The 21,702-nt window shown below is 42.2% G+C and overlaps 1 protein-coding gene across 6 annotated transcripts in view; it reads right to left on the reverse strand.

Moving 5' to 3' along the window:
* Positions 1–3,871: 3,871 nt before the first annotated feature.
* Positions 3,872–21,702, reverse strand: part of mbtd1 (mbt domain containing 1) — a 28,413-nt gene continuing 10,582 nt past the window's right edge. For 3 of the 6 annotated variants that reach the window (XM_007909171.2, XM_042342477.1, XM_042342476.1), the window contains 12 exons: positions 21,056–21,138; positions 20,197–20,314; positions 19,623–19,757; positions 18,658–18,746; positions 18,230–18,464; positions 17,372–17,427; positions 15,549–15,653; positions 14,423–14,570; positions 13,974–14,056; positions 12,808–13,042; positions 11,693–11,767; positions 6,760–7,425 (listed from right to left, as the gene is read on the reverse strand). In XM_007909171.2, coding sequence (XP_007907362.1) covers positions 7,121–7,425; positions 11,693–11,767; positions 12,808–13,042; positions 13,974–14,056; positions 14,423–14,570; positions 15,549–15,653; positions 17,372–17,427; positions 18,230–18,464; positions 18,658–18,746; positions 19,623–19,757; positions 20,197–20,314; positions 21,056–21,138 — 1,667 coding nt within the window. In that variant the 3' untranslated portion in view covers positions 6,760–7,120. The other 3 variants (XM_007909172.2, XM_007909173.2, XM_007909174.2) reach the window with 3 other exon arrangements.

Here is a 21,702-nt window from a genome sequence, read left to right on the forward strand (position 1 = left end):
TAGTCTGCTGCAGCAGCCTCGAGCCGGGCTTCACACTTGGTTGAGGCCGCACGTGCACAAACATACCAGATACAACTCTTACACGGATCAAGTTATATTAAGCAGTTGCTCAGATGAAATGTCAGATGCATAAGCCATTTGCAGCCCTGGATGGAAAGGGTTTGTATTAATTAACATCGTCAAAGCCCAGTAGATCACCACAATTCACAGGTTTCTGGATTTTCCAAATTTAGGGAGGGTTAAAAAGGCAATAAAAGAATAACTTAGAACTGATATAGTTTTTCGGCAAAGGCTAGACCGGCTCAAATATATGTACAGAAATGTGAGGGGTTAAGACCAGAGCCGGCACCTTACAATTAGTCCTTAGTCTTAAGGACTTTATTGGAAGAATCAATGCAAGGCTACAATTGGAAAATTTACACCGAGTCAGGCACTGAGCAAACGCACAAATTCACTGGATAAATGGGGAACTAAAGGGGCTATAGGCCCTGACTTGCACCATTACCTCACCCCTCAGGCCTCTGAAAGTCTTGTTCATGCCATCATCACCTACAGGCTCGACTATTTAAATGCCCTGCTTGTCAGCCTTCCCAACTCCTCCCTCCACAGGCTGCAGATAATCCAGAACTCTGCAGCCTGTGTCCTCTCCTGCACCAAACTCCGTGATCCCATCTCTCCCATTCTCACCCTACTCCTTCAGAGGATCCAGTTCAAGAACCTGGTCCTCACATACAAAGCCCTCCATGGCCTCCTAACCACCCGCCCGCTCCCTCCGCTCAGCCGGCTCTAGCCTGTTCCACATCCCCCAACCCACCCGCCCCCACCATTGACGTGAGAGCCTTCAGCCACTCTGCCCCCAAGTCTCTGGAATTCCATTCGCCATTCACTCCGCCTTGCCCCCTCCTTAGCCTCCTTCAAGTCCCGCCTCAAGACCCTCCTCTTCAACCATGCCTTCAGCCAGCCCCCTTCCCCTCCAACCCCCCCACTCCGACCCCAACTCTGAAATGCTGTACTCTGTCCAGCGCCTTGGGACGTCCTCCCGCCGTGAAAGACACGATACAAATGTAATCTTGTTGCATCTGACTAGCAACTGAGCATCTCTGGGATCACAACCGCTATTAGAAGAAAGTTACCTGACAGTTTTTCAGCAAGTGATCATTGCTAAGGCTCTGGATTTCTATAAACGAGAATTGGACTGCACAGCTCACTGCATCTCTGCCCATGAGTGACGGGTATTCAAATGAAGGACCATGCCCTAAAAATAAAAACAAAGGTATTGGTTAGTATCAGGAGGGCATAGAGGAAAGATGAAAGCCTCCCTCTGCACACTTGTTAGGCCCTCTGGTGAGCACATCACAATACAGACCTATTTGCCATTACTGATGGCATAAACCACCTGAGGGTATACAAAAATCCAAGTTTGTTGGGACATGGCCTGGAAAATATAGCGTCAAAATACACAAGATACCCATGAACAGATTCCATCCATTTAAAATGTTTTATTCAGTGTAAAAAAAGACCATTTAGTGAACGATTTTTTTGTACACAAAGTTATGACTGTAATGCTCTTAATGTTTACAGTGAAGTATTTTTTCTGAAAAAGGAAAAGGTTTTGAATTGGATTTACACAGGCTGCAAGAAGGTAACACCTTCCCAACAGCTATACAACTTGTCACATCAAATAAAAGGAAAGATTACATTTGTACAGTAAATGATCGATTATCAAAATACGTACAGAAAACAATGTATAAATCCCATAAGCTACAACATTGCCTGTGGCTGCCTAGCATTCAGAAAGAACAAAGAGGATCTCTGGAAACAAACCATTACTTTTTTTTCCTTTTATGTTTTATCAAAATCCAAGCAAGTATATAACAGGAAGAGAACTGAAGATAAATTTCCTGAATCAATCACAGTTTCTGAAAATCCCTCCCCTTCTGTAAGAAAGGACGATCAGTATCAAAAGATTTTGTAGCACCAAAATACAAAGACTAGAGGGTGAGCTCACATCATAAAAAATCAGAGTTGCCACCCAAGTTAGTTTGCTGTACAGGACTGAAAGTGTGTGTGGAGAGTTTCTTCATTGGGGTCATGTGCAGCTTCAAAACCACTTGCATTTCCGTGTAAAGAAAGGACAGGTACCTCGGAAACAATGAGGCTGCAGTTCATTTTGGGAGCACAGGGATTTACACAACTCACCCCACAAGGAACATAGCTCCCCGTTGATGGACTGCATCTTTCATATTCACCAGCACTCGTTGTATAATACATGCCAACAATTCACGTTCACAAAGAGAAGTAAAACTATGTACTGCCGTTCTGCCCAGGGAGCAAGTGGAGGGAGGAGCATTCCCAACTGATTGTAAGGCCCAGGAATCAAGACGGTCATAGGGGCCAGATTTTGAAATGTGATGGTTTAAATTAGTTAACATGATTTATTATGACTCTTGAACCCAAAATGGGCTCAGCCAATGATCAGATAAATGTAACCAAATGGCTGTTCCTGCCCGTGAAAAAGCACAGCAGCCAGAAAACCCAGGAAAAAAATAAATCACTTAATAAAAGTATATTGCAACTGAATTAACCCACAAATTGGTAAAGTTGCCTTTTAACTCGTCACCCCAAAGCAAAATAACCAATTTGTAAAAAGCTAGTTTCCAATATTATGTATTGCTAAAACTTCAGAGATATATATCTTCTCCATTTGTTACCATCAAATCAGTGAGATTGACAGAAGGGGCAAGTCAGAGCCTAGCGAGTCCTGATCAGTAATACCACACAACTACACACTCCAAAATAACCAAAACATACTTTGTGTGCAGAACAGATCCCAGACTTCAGTGACAGGCTGCAATCTTAATTGTGGGTTCAAAAGGCATCAGAATAAAGTAGTACTTATTAGTGTCACTCAACCCTGGATTAAATCCCAGCACTCTTGCCTCCATTCAAATATCATGACGTATAGACTGGAAGAGTCAGGAACAGTTGCAATTGAAAAGCTTTCCTGAACTACATTAGGATTTCAGTCAGCAGAAAGGCTTTAAAATTAGAATTTTCAAAATTAAAAGCAGCTGTAAAGTCTAGGAATAGACGATAGACTGGCTTAGAAGCTGTCTCTGAGACAGAAGTCAGCGGCAAGTCTCAGTGCATCACTCACACACTGTGGACTACAGCCACTTCAATACATAGTGTATCAGCTCTCCAGAGGCCCAAGTGGATCAAGGAGCAGGTAAGTATGGTAGGAAGTTAGAAAGCCAGTGTAGGTCTGGCAGCTCGTTGCATCCAGGCAGCGTACAAAGATAAATTTAAGTACTCCAAAGTACTGTGCCAAATCAAGCTCCTGCACACCACTTCTAGTACAAAGTGGAGACACCCTCAGCAAACGTGGTTGGTCACTTCTGAATTGTGGGAAAAGACATCACGAGTGATGACCACCTGACACTCGTACAATCCTCGCAGCCAGATGATTGTACAGAAGCCCTGGCTACTCACGGCAGCAGTTCATTCTCAAGCCAGGGAGAAAATAAATACTGGTTTAAAAGAAAACTTTTATATTATAATAATCGTTGCACTTGATATAGCACCTTATCATGTCTTCCAAGACATCTCAAAGCGCTTCACAGAATATTATAAGTGAATTGACTGTATATTTTGTGGGCGAAATGCAGCAGCCAAATGAGCACAGCAGTTTCCCACAAAGTCGTAGATTGAGTGACCAATTTATTATTTTTTGGAAGGAATTATTACCCCCGGAAAACTAATCCACCAATCAACTAACAACCAGGTTCCAGCTTACTGCTAGGTAAACAGGGGCGTGTGGAGTAAGGAAACTTGCCCAACGTTTCGCCCTGCCGGGAATCAAACTCAGATCTCTCACTTGCGAGGTGAGTGATCTAACCACTGAGCTACAGGTCTCCATATTTACACAAAATGTTCACATAAGATCCTCTGAAAAGCCAGTACTTACCTCCCTCAAATGCCTGTGTTAGAATTAAGAAGGAACATTCAAAGCATATCAGCACGACAATGAAGAGGGATAGGGGCTCAATGTAGTCTCCCCACATGCACACACACAGACCCCAATGGAAACTCACGTGGGTCTCAGGGAAAAAAAAGAGAAACTTTTGTTTAAAAACAAAGTGTTGATGACATGTAAAGACTTTGTTCTTGGGGGCCGCAGTGCTGCTCTGTGACATGAAGAAACACAAATAAAACTGGCTCAGAGGATGAGAGAAAGGCTGCGGCCCACAAGTACTGTTGAAATGCAAGCATCAACTTCCTGAGTATTCAAATGCATCAGTTGACCAATTGCGTAAATTTTTTTTCATTTTGAATTTATACCAAAAAGAATGCTTTCAATCTTTAAGTAAATAATTTAAAAAGTTATTGTGTATGATGTTTACTTAGGCTGGAGGAGGGAAAGTTAACATAACTTCACCCAAATGTGTAGTCACAGAATGCTCATCGTGAGCACATCACCAAAACATGTTGAACATTGAACATTCCTCCCTCACCCCTCCCTACTCAAAAAATTCAAGTATAATATACAAGATAGTCCAATGTGGGGCCTGAAAAACAGCTCCTTTTCACCCCCTAAAATAAACAACTTGTCCAAATGTACAGTAAAAATCACTGAACTGCCTCTCCATTGCTCTTGGCAAGACTGCAGCAGTGAAGTACCACTGTGTCAGAGACTCAGCAGATTAAAGGAGACGATCCTTCGATCAAGGATCCCTGCTTGATACAAGCCTGGTGGCAGAGTCCTTAAGGTCGTGTGTGATGGCTTAGCTGCCAGATCCCTTGCTCTCCTGATTAGAAGCACCTTGAAGGAAGTGGAACTCATCAACATCCACAAAATTCTCCTTGTGCTGCAATGCTGACCCTGAAAGAATGGAGAGAAAGGCTACCATTACAAGAGAAGCAAAACCCATTTACGACTGAAGCCCAACACCTATCATCATATAATAATCCTTAATGCATTGTCAAAATGTCACATCCGTGCCATGACACATTCTGCCTTCCCCCATCTGCGCAACTTTACCCACTTTTGCCATTCCGTCTCCCATCAGGCTGACGAGACTCATTCACACATCCATCCCATCCAACAACAGGAGGCTCAACTACACTAACTCCCTGCTTGCCCGGCTTCCCCCCACAAGATGCAGATTATTCAGAACTCCACAGCTCACATCCTCTCCTAAACCAAGTTCCATAACCTGATCACCCCCATCCTTGCCCCGCTCAATTGGCTCCCCATCCCTCATAGGATCAAGTTTAAAATCCTCATCCTCACCCTTTAATGACCTTGCTCCTCCCTACCTATGTGATCGATTGGCTGCCGTGATTCACCCACAAAATATACAGTCACTATACTTCATCTAATAACAAAAAAATTAAAAATTTGGTCACTCAATCCACAACTGTTTGTGGGACATTGCTGTGTGCAATTGGCTGCCGTGTTTCATCCACAAAATATAGTCAATTCACTTTACGGTATATTTTGTGACGTCTCGAAGATGTGATAAGGGCACTGTATCAAATGCAAGGATTATTATTATTATTATGAACACCATACCAACCTGTCTGCTTCCTTCACTCAGCAGGCACTGGCCTACTTTATGTCCTGCACCTTGACCGCCATTGGTAGTCAGGCTCTGCCCCCACCCACTAGAACTCCATCTGCCTCATCCCTTCCCTTGCATCCTTCAAGGCCCATCTCAAGACGTTCCTCTTTGATTGTGCTTTTGGCCACTCTCAAACCGCCTCTACCTTCCGACCCTTTTCTTGACTCTAACCCGCAGCTTGGGTGCAAATCCTTAGCCGTTCAGCGCCTTGGGACATTCTTCTGACATGAAAGGCTCTATATCAATGTAATTTCATTGTTGCGATTCCCTTTCTCAGAATCATCTCCAGTGATCAGAGTAGGATTGTCCAGAAGGGGGTAGTTCTGTGCAGTTATACAAACCCACCTGCAGATGGCATTCTCCTACAATTTGTTATTTTTCCACTCGAAAAAGTCTCCAACACAATGCACCATTTCCCTGCTGGAAAGTGTACCTGCCTCCAGGAGAGGTGCCCAACAGAGTGCAGCCTCACACATCTATACCTCACACTCTCCCTGTAAAAGCTGAAAATAGAAATCAACCCATCCTTACGGCACAGCCCAAAACAAGAGCCCACCACTAGGAAAATAATGTAAGAGAGCTCACAATCTGTAGCAGACCATATGGAGCAGGAAGCTGCCAGATAGTCACTGTTAGTATTGACACAGTAAAGCACTTACCTGGTGGTTGGCAGTAACTGCAGTAGAGGATCACTGAAAGCCCTTTGTCACCAGATGATGATGTCCCGGTGCTTACTACTGCTGGCTGAAATACAGAGAAAGTAGAAACATTAACACAGGAAATTTCTAACAATACCTGGCAGCTAGTGATCATGGTCATTGTAAAGAAATCTGTTAAAACATGAAAATTCAAAAAACTAGGGTGCCAGGAAGACAGGGCGACAGTGAGTCAGTCGCTGAGCACGGCAAAGCAGGGTTAGGGAAAGAACAAATCAAACGATGCAGCATGGTGCAGTGTGCTTCAGCACCCAGTAATGTGGAGCAGCCACATGCAGCTTTTCTCTCCCACTCCCCTCTCTGACCTAAAGCGGAAAGTTGCATGAATCAACCAGCCATTCTTGTGTTTAGGGCTGCATCTGAAGCAGCACAAGCAGAGACTCTCGGAGGAAACACCACCAGATCCTCAATCACGCAATGTTTTAGAATAAGTACATTTTAAAACAAACGTAAAATCCTCTCTCAACAATCCAGGGGGAGAAAAGTGACTTCAAGCGTCTCTACCAGTAGCACATACTGTGACAGTCATTATCAATGGATAGCTGGATGCAGTGCTCGCCCCTTAAAATATAGAGCTTTAAAATCATACTCCATGGTATTCAGCATATAAATACTTGCTTTCGGCACTTGGCCTAAATTACAGGTGAATGCGGGAAAGAGAGAGGAAGAGTTTTGAACAATTCACACTCTGAAATAACTTACTGTAACTTTTTGCATACAACAGGCACCACTTTATACTAGACACAAGCCTGACCCAAAGAGCACATTATATGCAAAGACTTACACTGGAAAGGGTTGCAGTAAATTTTTACCGTCTTGCAGCTTTGATTTTGAACCAGAAATGAGATGAACTGTGCAACACACACACCAGCTTTCTTTCTTAGCCAATAGATTACCTGCTTTGAGACTAGGATTGAACTCTCTGCTAGTGCTGGGAGGCGTGATGGCCTCGGGAGCTGTCTGGATTGGAAGAGTTCGATATGGAGGAGTCAACTCATCATCGCCAGAGAAACTCCTCCGCACCCTGCCACTCATGGGCAGGCTCGACACACTGACAAGCTTCTTCCCAACTGGCTTCTTCCTTTCTAAACAGCAGGTCAAACTTAGTTAAGCTCATCAAAATGTCTGTGCTAATTTACTCTCAATCTTGTTAAACCACATGCAAGTCACAAAGCAAGCTTGAATACCTGACCTAGCAATAGATCTTGTGTTTGAGCTGCTTGTGATGGAGGTTCCAAGTCAATGTTTTCTCTATGTCCCAGCTGGTGGTTGTTCCCCTAGTTTCAGGGGACAAATACACACGTGCAATCTCTGCATCCTTAACCACACACAGCAGTGACTAAGTTACTAGAATTAAAAGTTCCAACCCATTAAATACGGAAGGCAGAATACTGTGGCCATGCGCCAGATAGTGTCCTGGTGAACTGGACATCCCCTATCAATCGCCACACCCAGGTGCAGACACTTGGGTCCACCTCACTTGACCTGCAATTTCAAACACTGACTTGAGGAATGTGGGACTTATCCTCAAAATGATATTAATGGTATGGAAACAAACTGCTTGCTGTGCTGTGTCAATACTCCAATGAGGAACAACATGGGTCAAATGTTGATTCTACATTGTCACATCCAGGCTCAAGTATAGTCTAGGTTAGATATAGGATAAAGTTCCCTCTATACTGCCCCATTCAGCAGTTCCAGGTCAGGTATTTATATTCAGAGGAAAGCACTCTCTATTGTATGCCATACTCCAGGAATACACCTCCAGGAATACAATACAAAATTACATTTGTGAAGCGCCTTTCACGTCGGGAGGACATCCCAAGGCGCTGGACAGTCAGGGATTTGGAAATTCAAAACCCCCACACTAGCGTACTTTGAGTGACAATTTCTAATAATCCAGAACTATCAAATTTTGTGTTATAAACTCATGCAATTGGACATTAAGCTGTGATTGTCTCAAATATTTAATCCCTAAGGAGGATCCCACTGGAAGAAAAGGTGAGGGAGAGAATGCAGGAAGAGGGATTGAAATACAGACATACCACAGATACCATCTTAACTCTCTCACATGTGAGAAATGATCAAAAATGTGAAGCTTGTCTCAAGTAGGCAAGGCAGTAAATTCTAGCATGTATTTAGGACAGTTTTCTGGAACAATATATTTTAGAACCGACAAGAGAATATGATTTGCTGATGAGTAACGAACCTAAACTAGGTAACAATCTGATGGTGAGGGAACATCATCTTGCAAATAGTGACCATAATATGATTGAATTTGATATAAGTTTTGAGAGGGAGGAGAGTTGGAAACCAAGATTTTAAATTTAAGCGAGGCAAACTTCGAAGGGATGAGAAATAAATTAACTAGTAAACTGGGCTGAACTAATAATGGGTAAACCCACCGACATATAGTGGGAAGTATTCAAAAAGGAATTTGGAACAATACAAAACCAGTACATACCCCTAAACACAATAGCTCCACTTGTGTAGTTCAACAACCACGCTCGACAAATGAGGTAAGAGGCAGCAATAAACTAAAAGAAAAGGCTAACACTAATGGAAGAAAAAGTGGAAATCCAGCATACTGGAAGACTTATAAAAAACAAGAAAGTAATAAGAGGTGCAAAAGGGGAATATGAGAAAAAAAAAGTTGCAAGGGATATCAAGGGCAACAATAAAAGTGTTTATAAATATATTAAAAGAGAATGGTAAAGTGGAATGTGGGCCCATTAAAGACTGATGTAGGTGAGACTATAATGGGACAATAAATGGCAGGTTTGTGGAATGAATACTTTGCTTCTGTTTTCACAGTAAAGAAGACAAAATACCAGTGGTATGAGGGAACCTAAAAATAAGCCAAAGAGAAGAACTAAATGGATTCAAAATACATTTTAGAAATGGTAATAGAGAAAATAATGGGATTAAAGATAGACAAATCTCCAGGACCTGGTAGATTCCACCCCAGGGTATTAACAGAAGTAGGGGAGGAAATTCCAGATGTGTTAATCATAATTTTCCAAAACTCTACATTCAGGAATTGTGCCCTTGGATTGGAGAATTGCAAATGTCACTCCATTATTTAAGTGAGGGAGTGAGGAACCAGGTAACAGCAGACCTGTCAGCTTCACTTCAGCTGTGGGGACGTTACTGGAATCTCTCATCAGGGACAGAGTGACTGAGCACTTGGACAAGTATGAGCTAATCAAAGAGTCAGCGTGGATTTGTGAGGGTAGGTCATGTCTGACGAATCTGATTGAATTTTTTGAGGAGGTCACTAACATGGTGATTAGAGAGTGTCTATGGATATTGTCTACATGGACTTTCAGAAGGATGTGACAAGTGATGTTCTCCAGCGGTCTATACTGGGGCCTCAGCTTTTCACCATATACATATATTAATGACTTGGATGAAGGAATAGAGTTTTATATCAAAATTGACAGATGACACAAAGTTAGGAGGTACAGTAAATTGTGCAGATGGGAGCAGGAAGTTAAAAAGGGACTTAGATTAAATGAGTGGGCAAAACTGTGACAAATGGAATTCAATGTGGGGAAGTGTGAAGGCATCCATTCGGATCTGAAAGTAGCAAAACAGAATATTTTCTAAATGGGGAGAAACTAAAAACTGTGGAGGAGCAAAGGGATTTGGATGTCATAATTCACTAAAAACAAGCTCACAGGTACAAAAAATTATCAAGAAGGCTAATGGGATGTTGGCTTTTATCTCAAGGGGCTGGAATATAAAAGGAAATGATGCTTCAACTATACAGAGCCTTGGTCAGACCCCATCTGGAGACTGCGTTCAGTTTTGGGCACCGCACCTCAGGAAGGATATATTGGCTCTGGAGGGGGTGCAGCGCAGATTCACCAGAATGATACCAGGGCTAAAAGGGTTAAATTACGAGGACAGGTTGCATAAACTTGGTCCCTATTCCGTTGAGTTTAGAAGGTTGAGGGGTGATCTGATTGAAATTTTTAAAATAATAAAGGGTTTCGATAGGGTAGCTACAGAGAAACTATTTCCTGAGTGGGGGAATCCAGAACAAGGGGCCAACATCTTAAAATGAGAGCTAGGAAATTAGGAAGCAGTTTTTCACCCAAAGTGTAGAGGAAATCTGGAACTCCCTCCCTCCCCCAAAAGGCTGTGGACGCTGGATTTATTCATATTATCAAGACTGAGGTGGACAGATACTTGTTAGGTCAGGTTATTAAAGGATACAGGGCAAGGGCAGGTAATTGGACTTGAAGTACAAATCAGCCATGATCTAATAGAATGGCAGAAAAGGGCTAGAGGGGTTGAATGGCCTCCTCCTGTTTCTATGTTTATCATGTCCTTCTGCTAAGAGGACAATTCTGAGAAGTACTTTTTTTTTCTTCATTCCTGGCCAAGAGGTCACACACATCAGTCCAGCGAGAGTTCCTTCAGACTCTCCTTCCCTCCCTCTGCAGTTCTGGACTCTTCTCAACCCATTTCCCAAATAGCAATACCAAGGTTAGAGATTTCTTGTGAGTAGGATCACACATTGGTGCTTCGCTTCACCTCTCAAATTCAGACACTTCATATTGTATTTGTAAAAGCTGTGTCAGGTCTTGTCCACCATATGGTACAAATTATCGTTTCTCTTTGGTTTCAGGCAGTGAACAATAGAGATGGGACCATATTCCACTGGGTTCACTCATGATTATGCCTAAAAACATCCTCCTAGGTAAAGGTCTCCCATTGATGCCAAGGAGACACACAAAGAAAAGCCATAACCCAAGGTATCTTGTCAGACTCATTAACAAGACTTCCTCAAACCTGTGAACCAAAGCCCCAATATTTGAAGATTTGGTAACATCAGGACGTCCTTCTCTTTGATCAAATTAGTGTCAGACAAAAGTTATGTTCATTTGAATCCTTAAAGTATATCTGGTTATGCAAGGTGGTCTTCTACACAGAAGGAGGAGGAAATAGAGTTTGAGTTGACTTATTGTTTATTTAAAATCTCCATATCAAAATATTATGGAACAAACATAATAAATTGCTGAAGGAAACAAAAGGCAAAGTACTGCAGTTGCTGGAAATCTGGTATAAACACAGAAGTTCCTGGGAACAAGCAGCAGGTCAGGTAGCATCCATGGAGATCCATAGACCTGAAACATTAACTAATTTGCCTCTCTCCATGGATGATGCCTGACCTGCTGAGTGTTCCTAGCAACTTCTGTGTTTATAATAAATTGATGTGTGGTCCTGGAGGAGTTCAGGGCATGCAATGCTCAAATGGCTAACTTGGCAGCCTCTGAAATGAAACAGTCAGCTGAAACATTAAGTGAAGAGAAAAAAAGAGTTCAGCAAAACCTTGTGACCTACTTTTTTTGTGTCCCTTGTACTGACTGGACTTTGCCTTTTTCTTCTTCATCACATTGGTTTGATTCTCCCTCGAGGCTGTGGATGAAAGGGAAAGCACTATAAAGAGAGGCATTGGTTAGTTTGTTTTTGGCAGAAATGAGATACATATTCACAGCTCTTCGTGTTAGCTTCCTCACAAATATCAGAGAGCAACCAGCACTATAAGATAGATTCTGAAACAGCTATCCAATTATGGGAAACAGAAATACAAAATAACTCATTGATGAAACAATTTTTCTGCATTTTTAAGACTCTACATAGTGTGGCAGCTAAATAATTGATCAAAAATATTGAATTTGATGCAAAATCTAGTACTATTTATGATTGTGGAGTCCTGTAGCTCAGTGGTTAGAGCACTCGCTTTGCAAGTGAGAGACCTGAGTTCAATTCCAGGCAGAGGGCGAAACCTTGGGCAAGTTTCCTTACTCCACACAGAGCCTAATAATAAACCCTCTAAAAACCAAAAACAATAATAAAAATTGGTCATTTTCAATCTGCGACTGTTTGTGGGACATTGCTGTGCGCAATTGGCTGCCGCGTTCGCCCACAAATATACAGTCAATTCACTTTACAGTGTGTTCTGTGAAGCGCTTTGGGACGTCCTCCCGACGTGAAAAGCGCTATATCAAATGCAAGGATTATTATTATTATTATCCACGATTTATTGCTTATTACTTTGTAGGATAAGCCCAGTGGTTACATAGAAGGGATAGCAAAAGGGTAAAACAAGGTAAGAAGGTTACAAGGTTATAAATACCAAAGTTTAAGATATAATTTGTAACTTATACTAAGCTGCACTTTTCATCCAAATAAAAATATTTAGCCAAGCATTCCAATTAAGCAAACGCACAATACACGCAGGTTGAATTGACCTGGGAAATTATCCTTGGCAACAGTGCTATTAGCTACTGCTTTATCGCCTCACCATGGGGCTTCCCTGCTCCCAGCCTCGGTTCACAGCTCAGGAACAACATTTAGATACAAAAAAACAAGGCCTTCAGTTTATGGGAAAAGAAAGAAAATAATGGGCAAAACAGAAATCTAAAGCAGGCTGGGCTCACTGTGAGAGTACTCACACTGTGATGCTGGGGGCTGAAGCTGGTAACCAGTCAATTCACACCATCCAATAGGGTACAGGTCAGAAGATTCACAGTCAACCCACTGATCATATTCATCCTCCCAACCATCAAAGTGGATCCTCAGGAGACGATGGACAATGCGGGTGACAGTTGCCACACAAACCAGACGTGGCTCCATCAGATCCACTGCTTCCAGTTTCATTCCAATGCGAAATCCGTGATTTGGAACTTCCTGTATGGGAGAGGTTGTTAAAAATTTCTCTATTTCTCTATTTTCCATCAAGCTTTCCCCACCTGATGTTTTCTCCTAAAGCAGCAATTTATTTGGGATTTTGGCTACACGTATGCAAAATAAATCTCACTTGAATTTAGAATACAACTAGTAGAAAAGTGATTCATCCTATCAGACTGTACTGAAACTCCAAGTCCCCAGTGATGATCAACACACTGCACCAGTCACTCTCCCTAAAGGCTGTACAATAGAGAACCCAATATCTACACGAACTGAACATGAAAACAGTGAGCTATTAGATTTGTGTGTGTTTCTCTTCACTGTGTGTTTCTTTCTCTCTCTCATGTTAAGACTCTCAAACCTCTGCACCTGATACTCGGGTAAACGGCATACCTGGTTACAATGCAAACACTGAAACATTTATGTCGACATTGCGGCCTGCATGCTCCAGCTGATATGTGGAGAGACAGTGTGCTGACATGTGGCGGTGTATCGTATTTCACAATAGGAACATGGGAGTGGAAACGATCAGTGTGGTCCATATGATGAACATTAAGTATATCATTTTAGATTATTATAAAACTGATAACAGTCTGGTCAATAGTTTTGCACCAAGCACACAGATCAGGATGGCAATACAACATAGTCTCCAGTCACCGCGACAGGCAACTAACCGAGCAGGTTCAGCTCAGTATCCAACAGTATTCACAGCAAGAAATAAGAAAAAATGACCACTAGTTCAGCTGTTGGTATTAAAATAGACACTCAAATGAAAGATCTCCTGGTTTAAAGGTGCTGTCTGGAGGTTTGTGAGAGAACTTCAGCACGGTATCTCTCTTCCCCCAATCTGCTGAGTTTTTACTACACTTTTAACAAAATGCAGGGACAGAGAGAAGAAAAATTACTGACAATTGACAGCTGCTGCTCTCACCTTGTTGAACAGTTTAACAGGTGCTGCTACAGACCCCATTTCCCTTAAGTAGTCAAACCATTTGAAAGGAAGTTTGGTGTAACCTGCAAAAGATCCATTAACAATATTATCCTACTGTCAAATACTTTACACTCCTGACCCAGATGACAAAAGGAAATCATCTCACTGTCACAGCAGAGCACCATCTGGTACTTTCACAATTGGAGTTCAAAATGGATAAGAATAATAACTAGTAGCTAATGATCAGAGCTGTGAAGCACACAACAGGAACTCCTTAGCAACTAGCAACAATGGTCATTTTTTTTTTACACACCATATTTACAGAATTTCTGGAATAAAATTTAATGTAAAAATCCATGGAAGCTGACTAAAGTGAAGCGCTATGAAACAGCACGGACGTTATGAAATCACTGCTCAGTTGCAGCAAGAGCATGTTGTATGAACATTACCTCTTGGTGGCGTTAGCTCAATCTTGTTAATTTCAGAAAACCCCACAGGAAAGACTGAAGGAGATGTTGAGTGGTAGCAAAACCAGTCAGAACCATCTGCTGCCTCAGAGCCATCTATCCCGATCATTAGGTACCCCTCTGCTAAAACCTGCAGACACAAAGATGATTAAAGCATTAAAGCGCACTGGTTCTTAGAGAGCAACACCTGCGTGAAGCTCGCTATATAAATGTAAGTTGTTGTTGTAAAGCAGGGCTGAAATAAAATACATATCAACCTGAACTTTCTCTCCCAATTTTGAAAACAGATAGCACAGAGGTTCCAGACCTGAAGTGTGGACAAATTTTGTTAAAATCTTTCCACAGAAATAAAACAAAGCTGCAACCTGGATCACTGCTCAGGATTTACAATGTAATAATAATAATAATCCTTGCATTTGATATAGCACCTTATCACGTCTTCGAGATGCCTCAAAGCGCTTCACAGTTTAAAGGGAATTGACTGTATATTTTGTGGGTAAACGCAGCTTCAAATTTAAATCTGTCTGTAAGATCTGAGCAGCTAAAGTCCATGAGAGATCTGCCTCAAACACTAAATTTGCATAAATGAAGCATATAAAGGAATAATACTACAGCTTTGAAAAAGGATTCAATATTGAAAACTATAGACTACAGTCGCTCTTTTAAGGATAATCCAGAAAATATGGTTCATGGGATTCACCACATGTTCCGAACTAATGGAGCAGAATAATACAGTAGTTTAAAGCCATCTCCAGCAAGTAACTACATTACTTACACTTGAACGGAAGTTCACATTCTGCTGATGGCACCAGTACTCAAGTTCACAGAGTTTCACACACTGATCTAGCCATCTTAGGCAGAGTGTGGGGGGACACAGCAAGGAAGATGTAGAACAACAACAACTTGCATTTATATAGTGCCTTCATGTAAGGCAATGGTAGCCAACCTTTTCAGTAGGCATAAATCGAGAAATATTCAATGAAGAAACATTTATTTTGTTGGCCAACCAAAAAGGTTGGCCAGCACTGACGAAGGAGAACATCTGAGCACTTTACAAAGGCAGGGCCATTGCAGTGCATGAGCCACTGTGTGCTGCATAGTGTTTTACCTTTCTTACAGTTGCTACACAAATAGCAGAAAGATTTAGTGGATCAATTGCTTCCAATTTCATCCCTTCCTGGTACCACTCTCCACTCTGGTCTACATCTTTCACCTGCAGGTACAGCAAGAGTCAATATAACTAAAAGGGTGCAAAGAGTGAAGAATACGACTTTCAACTCCCAAATACTGTATAACAAAAAGTAAAAACTATCTTCAAATAAAGATAGAAATCCTCACAAGTAACATTATTGAATAGAATTATTCTTAGCTCTCCTAAAACCAATACATATCAGGGATTACACCCCCGCTCCCCATACTTGGTAACAGAATTGAGCCTCTGTGGTTGGCTTGGTAGTCTGGTACCTGAATCAGACTAGTCTGCATTACTTTAATGGTTACTGCTGTTAACTGGGGCCAACAGAAAATTGCAGAAATATTTGCCAATCTACCAATATTGCAAAAAAATTAACGCTTTCTTTTACAAAAACTGGGTGTCCCACTCGCAGGCTGTAGGCCTGGAGATCCGCCAGACTCCAGCATTGCTCACCAGGCTCGCAAGTGTCCTGAACGCAGGGCTCCAGGAGGTCACTACCTCCTGCCTCTCAGGGCCTGTCACTGCACACAGACATAGAGAGACACACACAGAGACACAGAGAGAGAGACAGACAGAGAGAGAGACACACACACACAGAGACACGACAAACACACACAGAGAAACTCTCCGTATGTGTCTGAGTGCGTGCGTCTATCCCCGTGTGTGTGTGACACTCAGACACAGAGAGAGAAAGAGACAAACACACAGGCACAAAGAGAGAGACATACTCAGACACACAGAGAGGCACACACAGAGACACAGAGAGACATACACTCACAGATACAGAGAATACATTCAGACACAGAAAGAGAGAGACACACACACAAGAGACTCGCGCTCACAGATACACACTAAATAACAAATTACATTTGTATAGCGCCTTTCACGTCAGGACGACATCCCAAAGCACTGAAATAGACACAGAGAGTGACACATACACACAGGGATAGACACACACTCATGCACTCATAGACACATACAAAGAGACACACACTCAGATACATACAGACAGAGCAGAGCGACACTCAAGTCATAAGCACACACGCACACACATACACACGCAGACAAACACTCACAGACACAAACACATACCCAGAGAGAAAAGACACACAGACCATCACTACGGGTGAGAAAAGCCCATTTCCTGCTCTGCCCACAGTTCAGCGTCGAGTAAATAGCCAGCAGCGCACAGAGGCCCAGTGCCGAGCTCACTGTGCTTTTACAGGTTTTAGCGGAGGGGGTTGTTTGTGGTCAATTCCACAGAAAAACTGCAGCTGCACTTTTCTATTGACCCAGCTGATGACAAACCAGCCAGCCTGTCTCATTGGCAGAAAGAATTTTCGGGGCAGGGATTCTGCCTACCCCACTCCCGTTCACTCTGCGAGCTAAGACTCTAATGGATAAAGTGATCCTTATTGGACAAGCAATGGGAAGTTTGCCAGATAGTGCTCACAATGGCAAGCTGTGCCGTTTCAGCCAGTTAAAATCCAGAAGTTACCCCAACACGCATCTGGGGTCCCGAGCCCTTGTCTCTTGCCAACTGGCACCTAATATTTGCCAGAATTAGGTAAGCAGGCTGCATCTTAAACTGGCCTGCTCACCTAAAGGGATATTTCCAAGTTGTATTGAGGTCAATAGTCATCTCTATTTAAAAAAAGCAAGACTGTTATTATCCGAAATACTTCATATATCAAAGCATTAAGATACATTAACAACTTTGTATGTCACAATGTTACCTTTGCAAACAAATGTGCTGCAGCATCACACTGTACATCCTGCTTCTTTGAACCATCTAGATTAAAACACATTGAAATTAAAGATTTACATGCTATGCCATCAACAAATAGCATAATGAAGCACAGCCCACAAAATATACAGTCAATTAACTTTACAGTATATTCTGTGAAGCGCTTTTGCGACATTTCGAAGATGTGATAAGGTGCTATATCAAATGCAAGGACTATTATTATTACAAATACATGTAAAATAAGACTAACGAAAAACCAACTAGTGCAGATTTCCTGTTGTACTGCAGCCATAAACAGTTATACTCAAATTTCCAGGATAGATTCCACAAATGGATCAGCTCACCATTCTTCAGTGTACTTTATACACAACAACCCTATCAAATTGCCCAGAACAAAGTGATGATCACTGTGAGACACACAATAAAAAGAGCCCATTACTGTCAACGACCTTTATTTCTCAAAAACTAGTCCAAAGTCAAAGCAGTTTATATTGGTGAGCACCACAAGGCTCTCAGAGACTTGCCTATATCTATACACCTCAAGTTCCCAGTCTTTAGGGTATCTTCAAACTGCCAGAAGATTTTTTTTCCCCAGTGGTGGACAGGAGAAAGTATGATGAGCTGTGCTCTCAATCTCCTTGGAACTGTGCTTCAGCCAAGGTGCTACAGCTATAACATGCTCTTTACACTGATTCAGCTTCAGGACAAACCTGATCGTTTATCGGATATGATGACAGAACCGATTTCCGGTTTATTCAGGCGGAGGATAGGTTACCCGATTTATAACAGAAAACACGAGAAGAAATGCAGCTTATTTGGAGCAAATAAATAAAAGTCAGATTTTTACCCGATCGCTTAAAACGATGTCCAATACTCCGAGACCAACCAACAGGGTGAATGAGGGGACTCAGCATATGACACCAGAAATCATCCGTCCCATCATCGCATTCTTCGTAGATCAGCCGCAATCGGCCTCCCACAATGCTTTCAACCACCGCTATCCGTGTTCGGCAGAGGTGCGTTTTATCAACCACTTCCACACGCATAGCAGTCTTGAAAGGGTACTGCATGCTCTCAGCAACCTACAGAAGAGATTTTAGTTACTGAAGTGAAACGGCAGCACCATCTCTTACCGCACCAATTTCTGTAAACAGCCTGTATGACAACAATCGCAGCTTCACCACTTTTGGCAAACATTGTGCAGCCCAGCTCTTGAGTAGCATTGGGAGAGGTTTGGAAGGAAGATAGTTTCTGAGTTGGAAAACAGGTACCTACCTTAGAGCAGAAATCAGGAGGAAGTGTCTTGGCACCCGTTAATCTTTTCACAAGAAAAGCTTTCCAGTTTGTGTATTTGTGATGGATAGCTATGAAATAAAAGAAAAATAATCCTTATAATCCTTGCATTTGATACAGCGCCTTATCACATCTTCGAGACGTCTCAATTTTTGCCGAAACATTAAAATCAATCTCAAAAGTCAAGTGGATCATATTGAGTCGAGGGAGGTAGCAAGTACCTGTATACTTCTGGTGTCTTTCAGCCACACTATGTTACCAGGCTTCATGCCCGAGTACTTATAATTTGAGGCCACCTGGTCACAGATACTTGGGATGGAACTGACTTCGAGACATACTAAGTGACCTTCCAGAAATATCCTGAAGGAGGAAGAGGTGCCTACAGCCCATTCATTCTGAGCGACCATCAAGTTCCACTTGAGCTCAAACGTAGTCTCCCAGCTTGCCTTTAAGTGACATGGTTAAAGTTACAAGGCGCCAAAGCCAAGGAGCTGGACAATTAGTGTTTCGGACCCGAGCTTGGGGTCAGGATCGGGGAGGGTGGAGAGAAGGGTGGCAAGGAGGGTGATCAGAGGCACGATCGAAGAGGAGGGTCTTGAGATGGGTCTTGAAGCAGACAAGGGAGAGGGCGAGGCAGAGGGACTGCAGGATGGCGTTCCAGAGGGTGGGGGCAGAGTGACTGAAGGGCCACCCACAAGTGAGGTGGGGGACATGAAGCAGGCCGGGACCGCTGAGGCGGAGGGAGAGAGTGGGCGGGATGGTAGGGGTTTAGGAGGTCGCAGAGGTAGGTACAAGATATGATTAGGCGCTATATCAAATGCAAGGATTATTATCATCATTATATAAGGGGATAACGTACAGTGAAAAAGCAACCCATGTCCCCAGAATGTTCAACTCTGACTCACATTAGTTTATACTAAAAGGCAGACTGACATTGGAACACTTACTGCGAGGAGTAACTAAAGGCTTCCCACTAGTTGCACACCAACCAACGGGATGGATATCAGAACCGCAGATATTACACCAGAAGTCAAGACTGGAGTCACTGTCAAAACCTTCGTATCGAAGGAGAGCCTTGTAACCTGCAAAATAAAGATCTTTATTTTAAAGCCAATAAAGTATATTTGACCCTGTCAAATGTCTAGTTTCTCTTTCGAAACGTTCTGCTATCTTAAGTAAAGAGAGGCAGGACCCTATGCCACATCATGATTTACTCACTGGCCTCCCTACCTTTCCTCCCCAGAAACTCAAACTGTTTTCCCTTAGAGTAGGGGTTTTCCCTCCTTCCTAGTGATATGCTCAATCAAGCAAGAATAATTAAAGGACTGGCCAAAACTCATGCACAGAGGGAAACTGCATTGATTGTTGAAATACCTATTTCAAGGGGCTCAGATCCCCTCTATGCCTCGCTAAAATCAGTGTTGCTGTTTGGTCACAATTCCAATGCCAAAGCTTCAGTTAACATCTTCATTTCAGAATTTCACCATTCATGCTTTCTTTTAGATCAGTGTTTGGCTGTACCTGCTAGTTTGATAATAGCTGCAATCCAGAACACCTTGGTTGGCAGATTACTGTCTGTATTAGGAACTTCCACCCTTACACCCTCTGCAATGTCACCCCAGCGGGTTCCCATAGGTACCTGTTTAATAACAAAACACATTTTATTTCTTGATAGAGTGGCATTAAAGGCATTGCAGCATTTAATCTTTCAGCATGAACATACACAACAGTCACAATATATATACAAGCATCCCAATTCAGCACTGCCAACTACTATCAGCATATGAACGGACACAGTACAATGTTACACCATAAAATAATGAAGTATACACCAAAGATACAAAGATTCTCTTTAAATGATGTTCAATGGCCATACAAAAGGTCACCCTCCCCTTTAGATTTTCACTTCCAGTCTGGCTATCTGAGGATCCACTTGGGAGTACCACATGCCAAACCACATGGCCTCTTGGGTTGATGAATCAAGTAAAACATTGCTTCTTTAAGCTGCTTAAATGCAGCTTCTATTGTATCCTGCATACGTTAGTCACTCACACAGGCCAACTGCTTGGATGATCTGTGGCATTTGAAAGCATCCAGAATCTGGAGATACAAGACAGACTGACTGCTCTGGCAGCAAGGACACTAATGGAGAGCAGGATCAGTGTGATTGCCATAAAGTGACGATTGCCTGCTGACATTGAGTGAGAAAAATAAGGCTTGGCTATGATGGATCCCTATCAGTCAAAAAGGCTGCATAGATTCAGAGGACTGCCAGAGCCAATCGATTGTACCCCGGTATGAGTCAGTTCCTTCAGCAACCAAATGGGTGAGATATATTGAGCACAATTTTTGACATGAACGGTAACTCATAAGCACTTACATGTTTAAAGCAGCTTACAGGAGCCCCTGTAAACTTATTGCTCCAGACATAATGACCCCAGTCAAATCCCTCCACAGAGATTGCTGCAAATGAAACACACATGTTAAGCCGTACAAAACATCCAACAGTATGCACAAATTCAGTTTGCAATAGATGTCCAGGAAAGAGACATCTTCAACACACCAATGCAATGTCTATTTTAATCACAAGGATTGTAAACGTTCCCTAAATATCCAATGAATCTGCAATTTTTCCATCAGCAAAGGCACAGAGCTACAATGATGTAAACATTGAAGAAATTACAAAAAATTACAGCAACCTTTAAAATAAAGGATTTATAAAATGGCTAGTTTCTATATTATTCATGAATCACCAAAAACAACAACTTGCAATTAATTATATAGTGCCCTTCATACGGATAGCATCTCGAAGTACTTGAAGTCAGTCACAGATCGAAATTCTTTGAGATTAGGGTTCCCTCTAGGGTTCCAACTTATTTTGGGAAAAAAAGTTAAATGTTACGTTCCTAAGAAGTTTAAATAATACTAATTGCATTTGATACATCATCTTGTATCTGCAAGTGCTGACCTGGAAACATTTTCAATGTATCTATGATATTTAAAAATCGTGTTTCAGTCAGCTTTTTC

This window comes from Callorhinchus milii, unplaced genomic scaffold (genome assembly GCF_018977255.1).
Source record: "Callorhinchus milii isolate IMCB2004 unplaced genomic scaffold, IMCB_Cmil_1.0 Scaffold20, whole genome shotgun sequence".
Taxonomy (NCBI): domain Eukaryota; kingdom Metazoa; phylum Chordata; class Chondrichthyes; order Chimaeriformes; family Callorhinchidae; genus Callorhinchus; species Callorhinchus milii.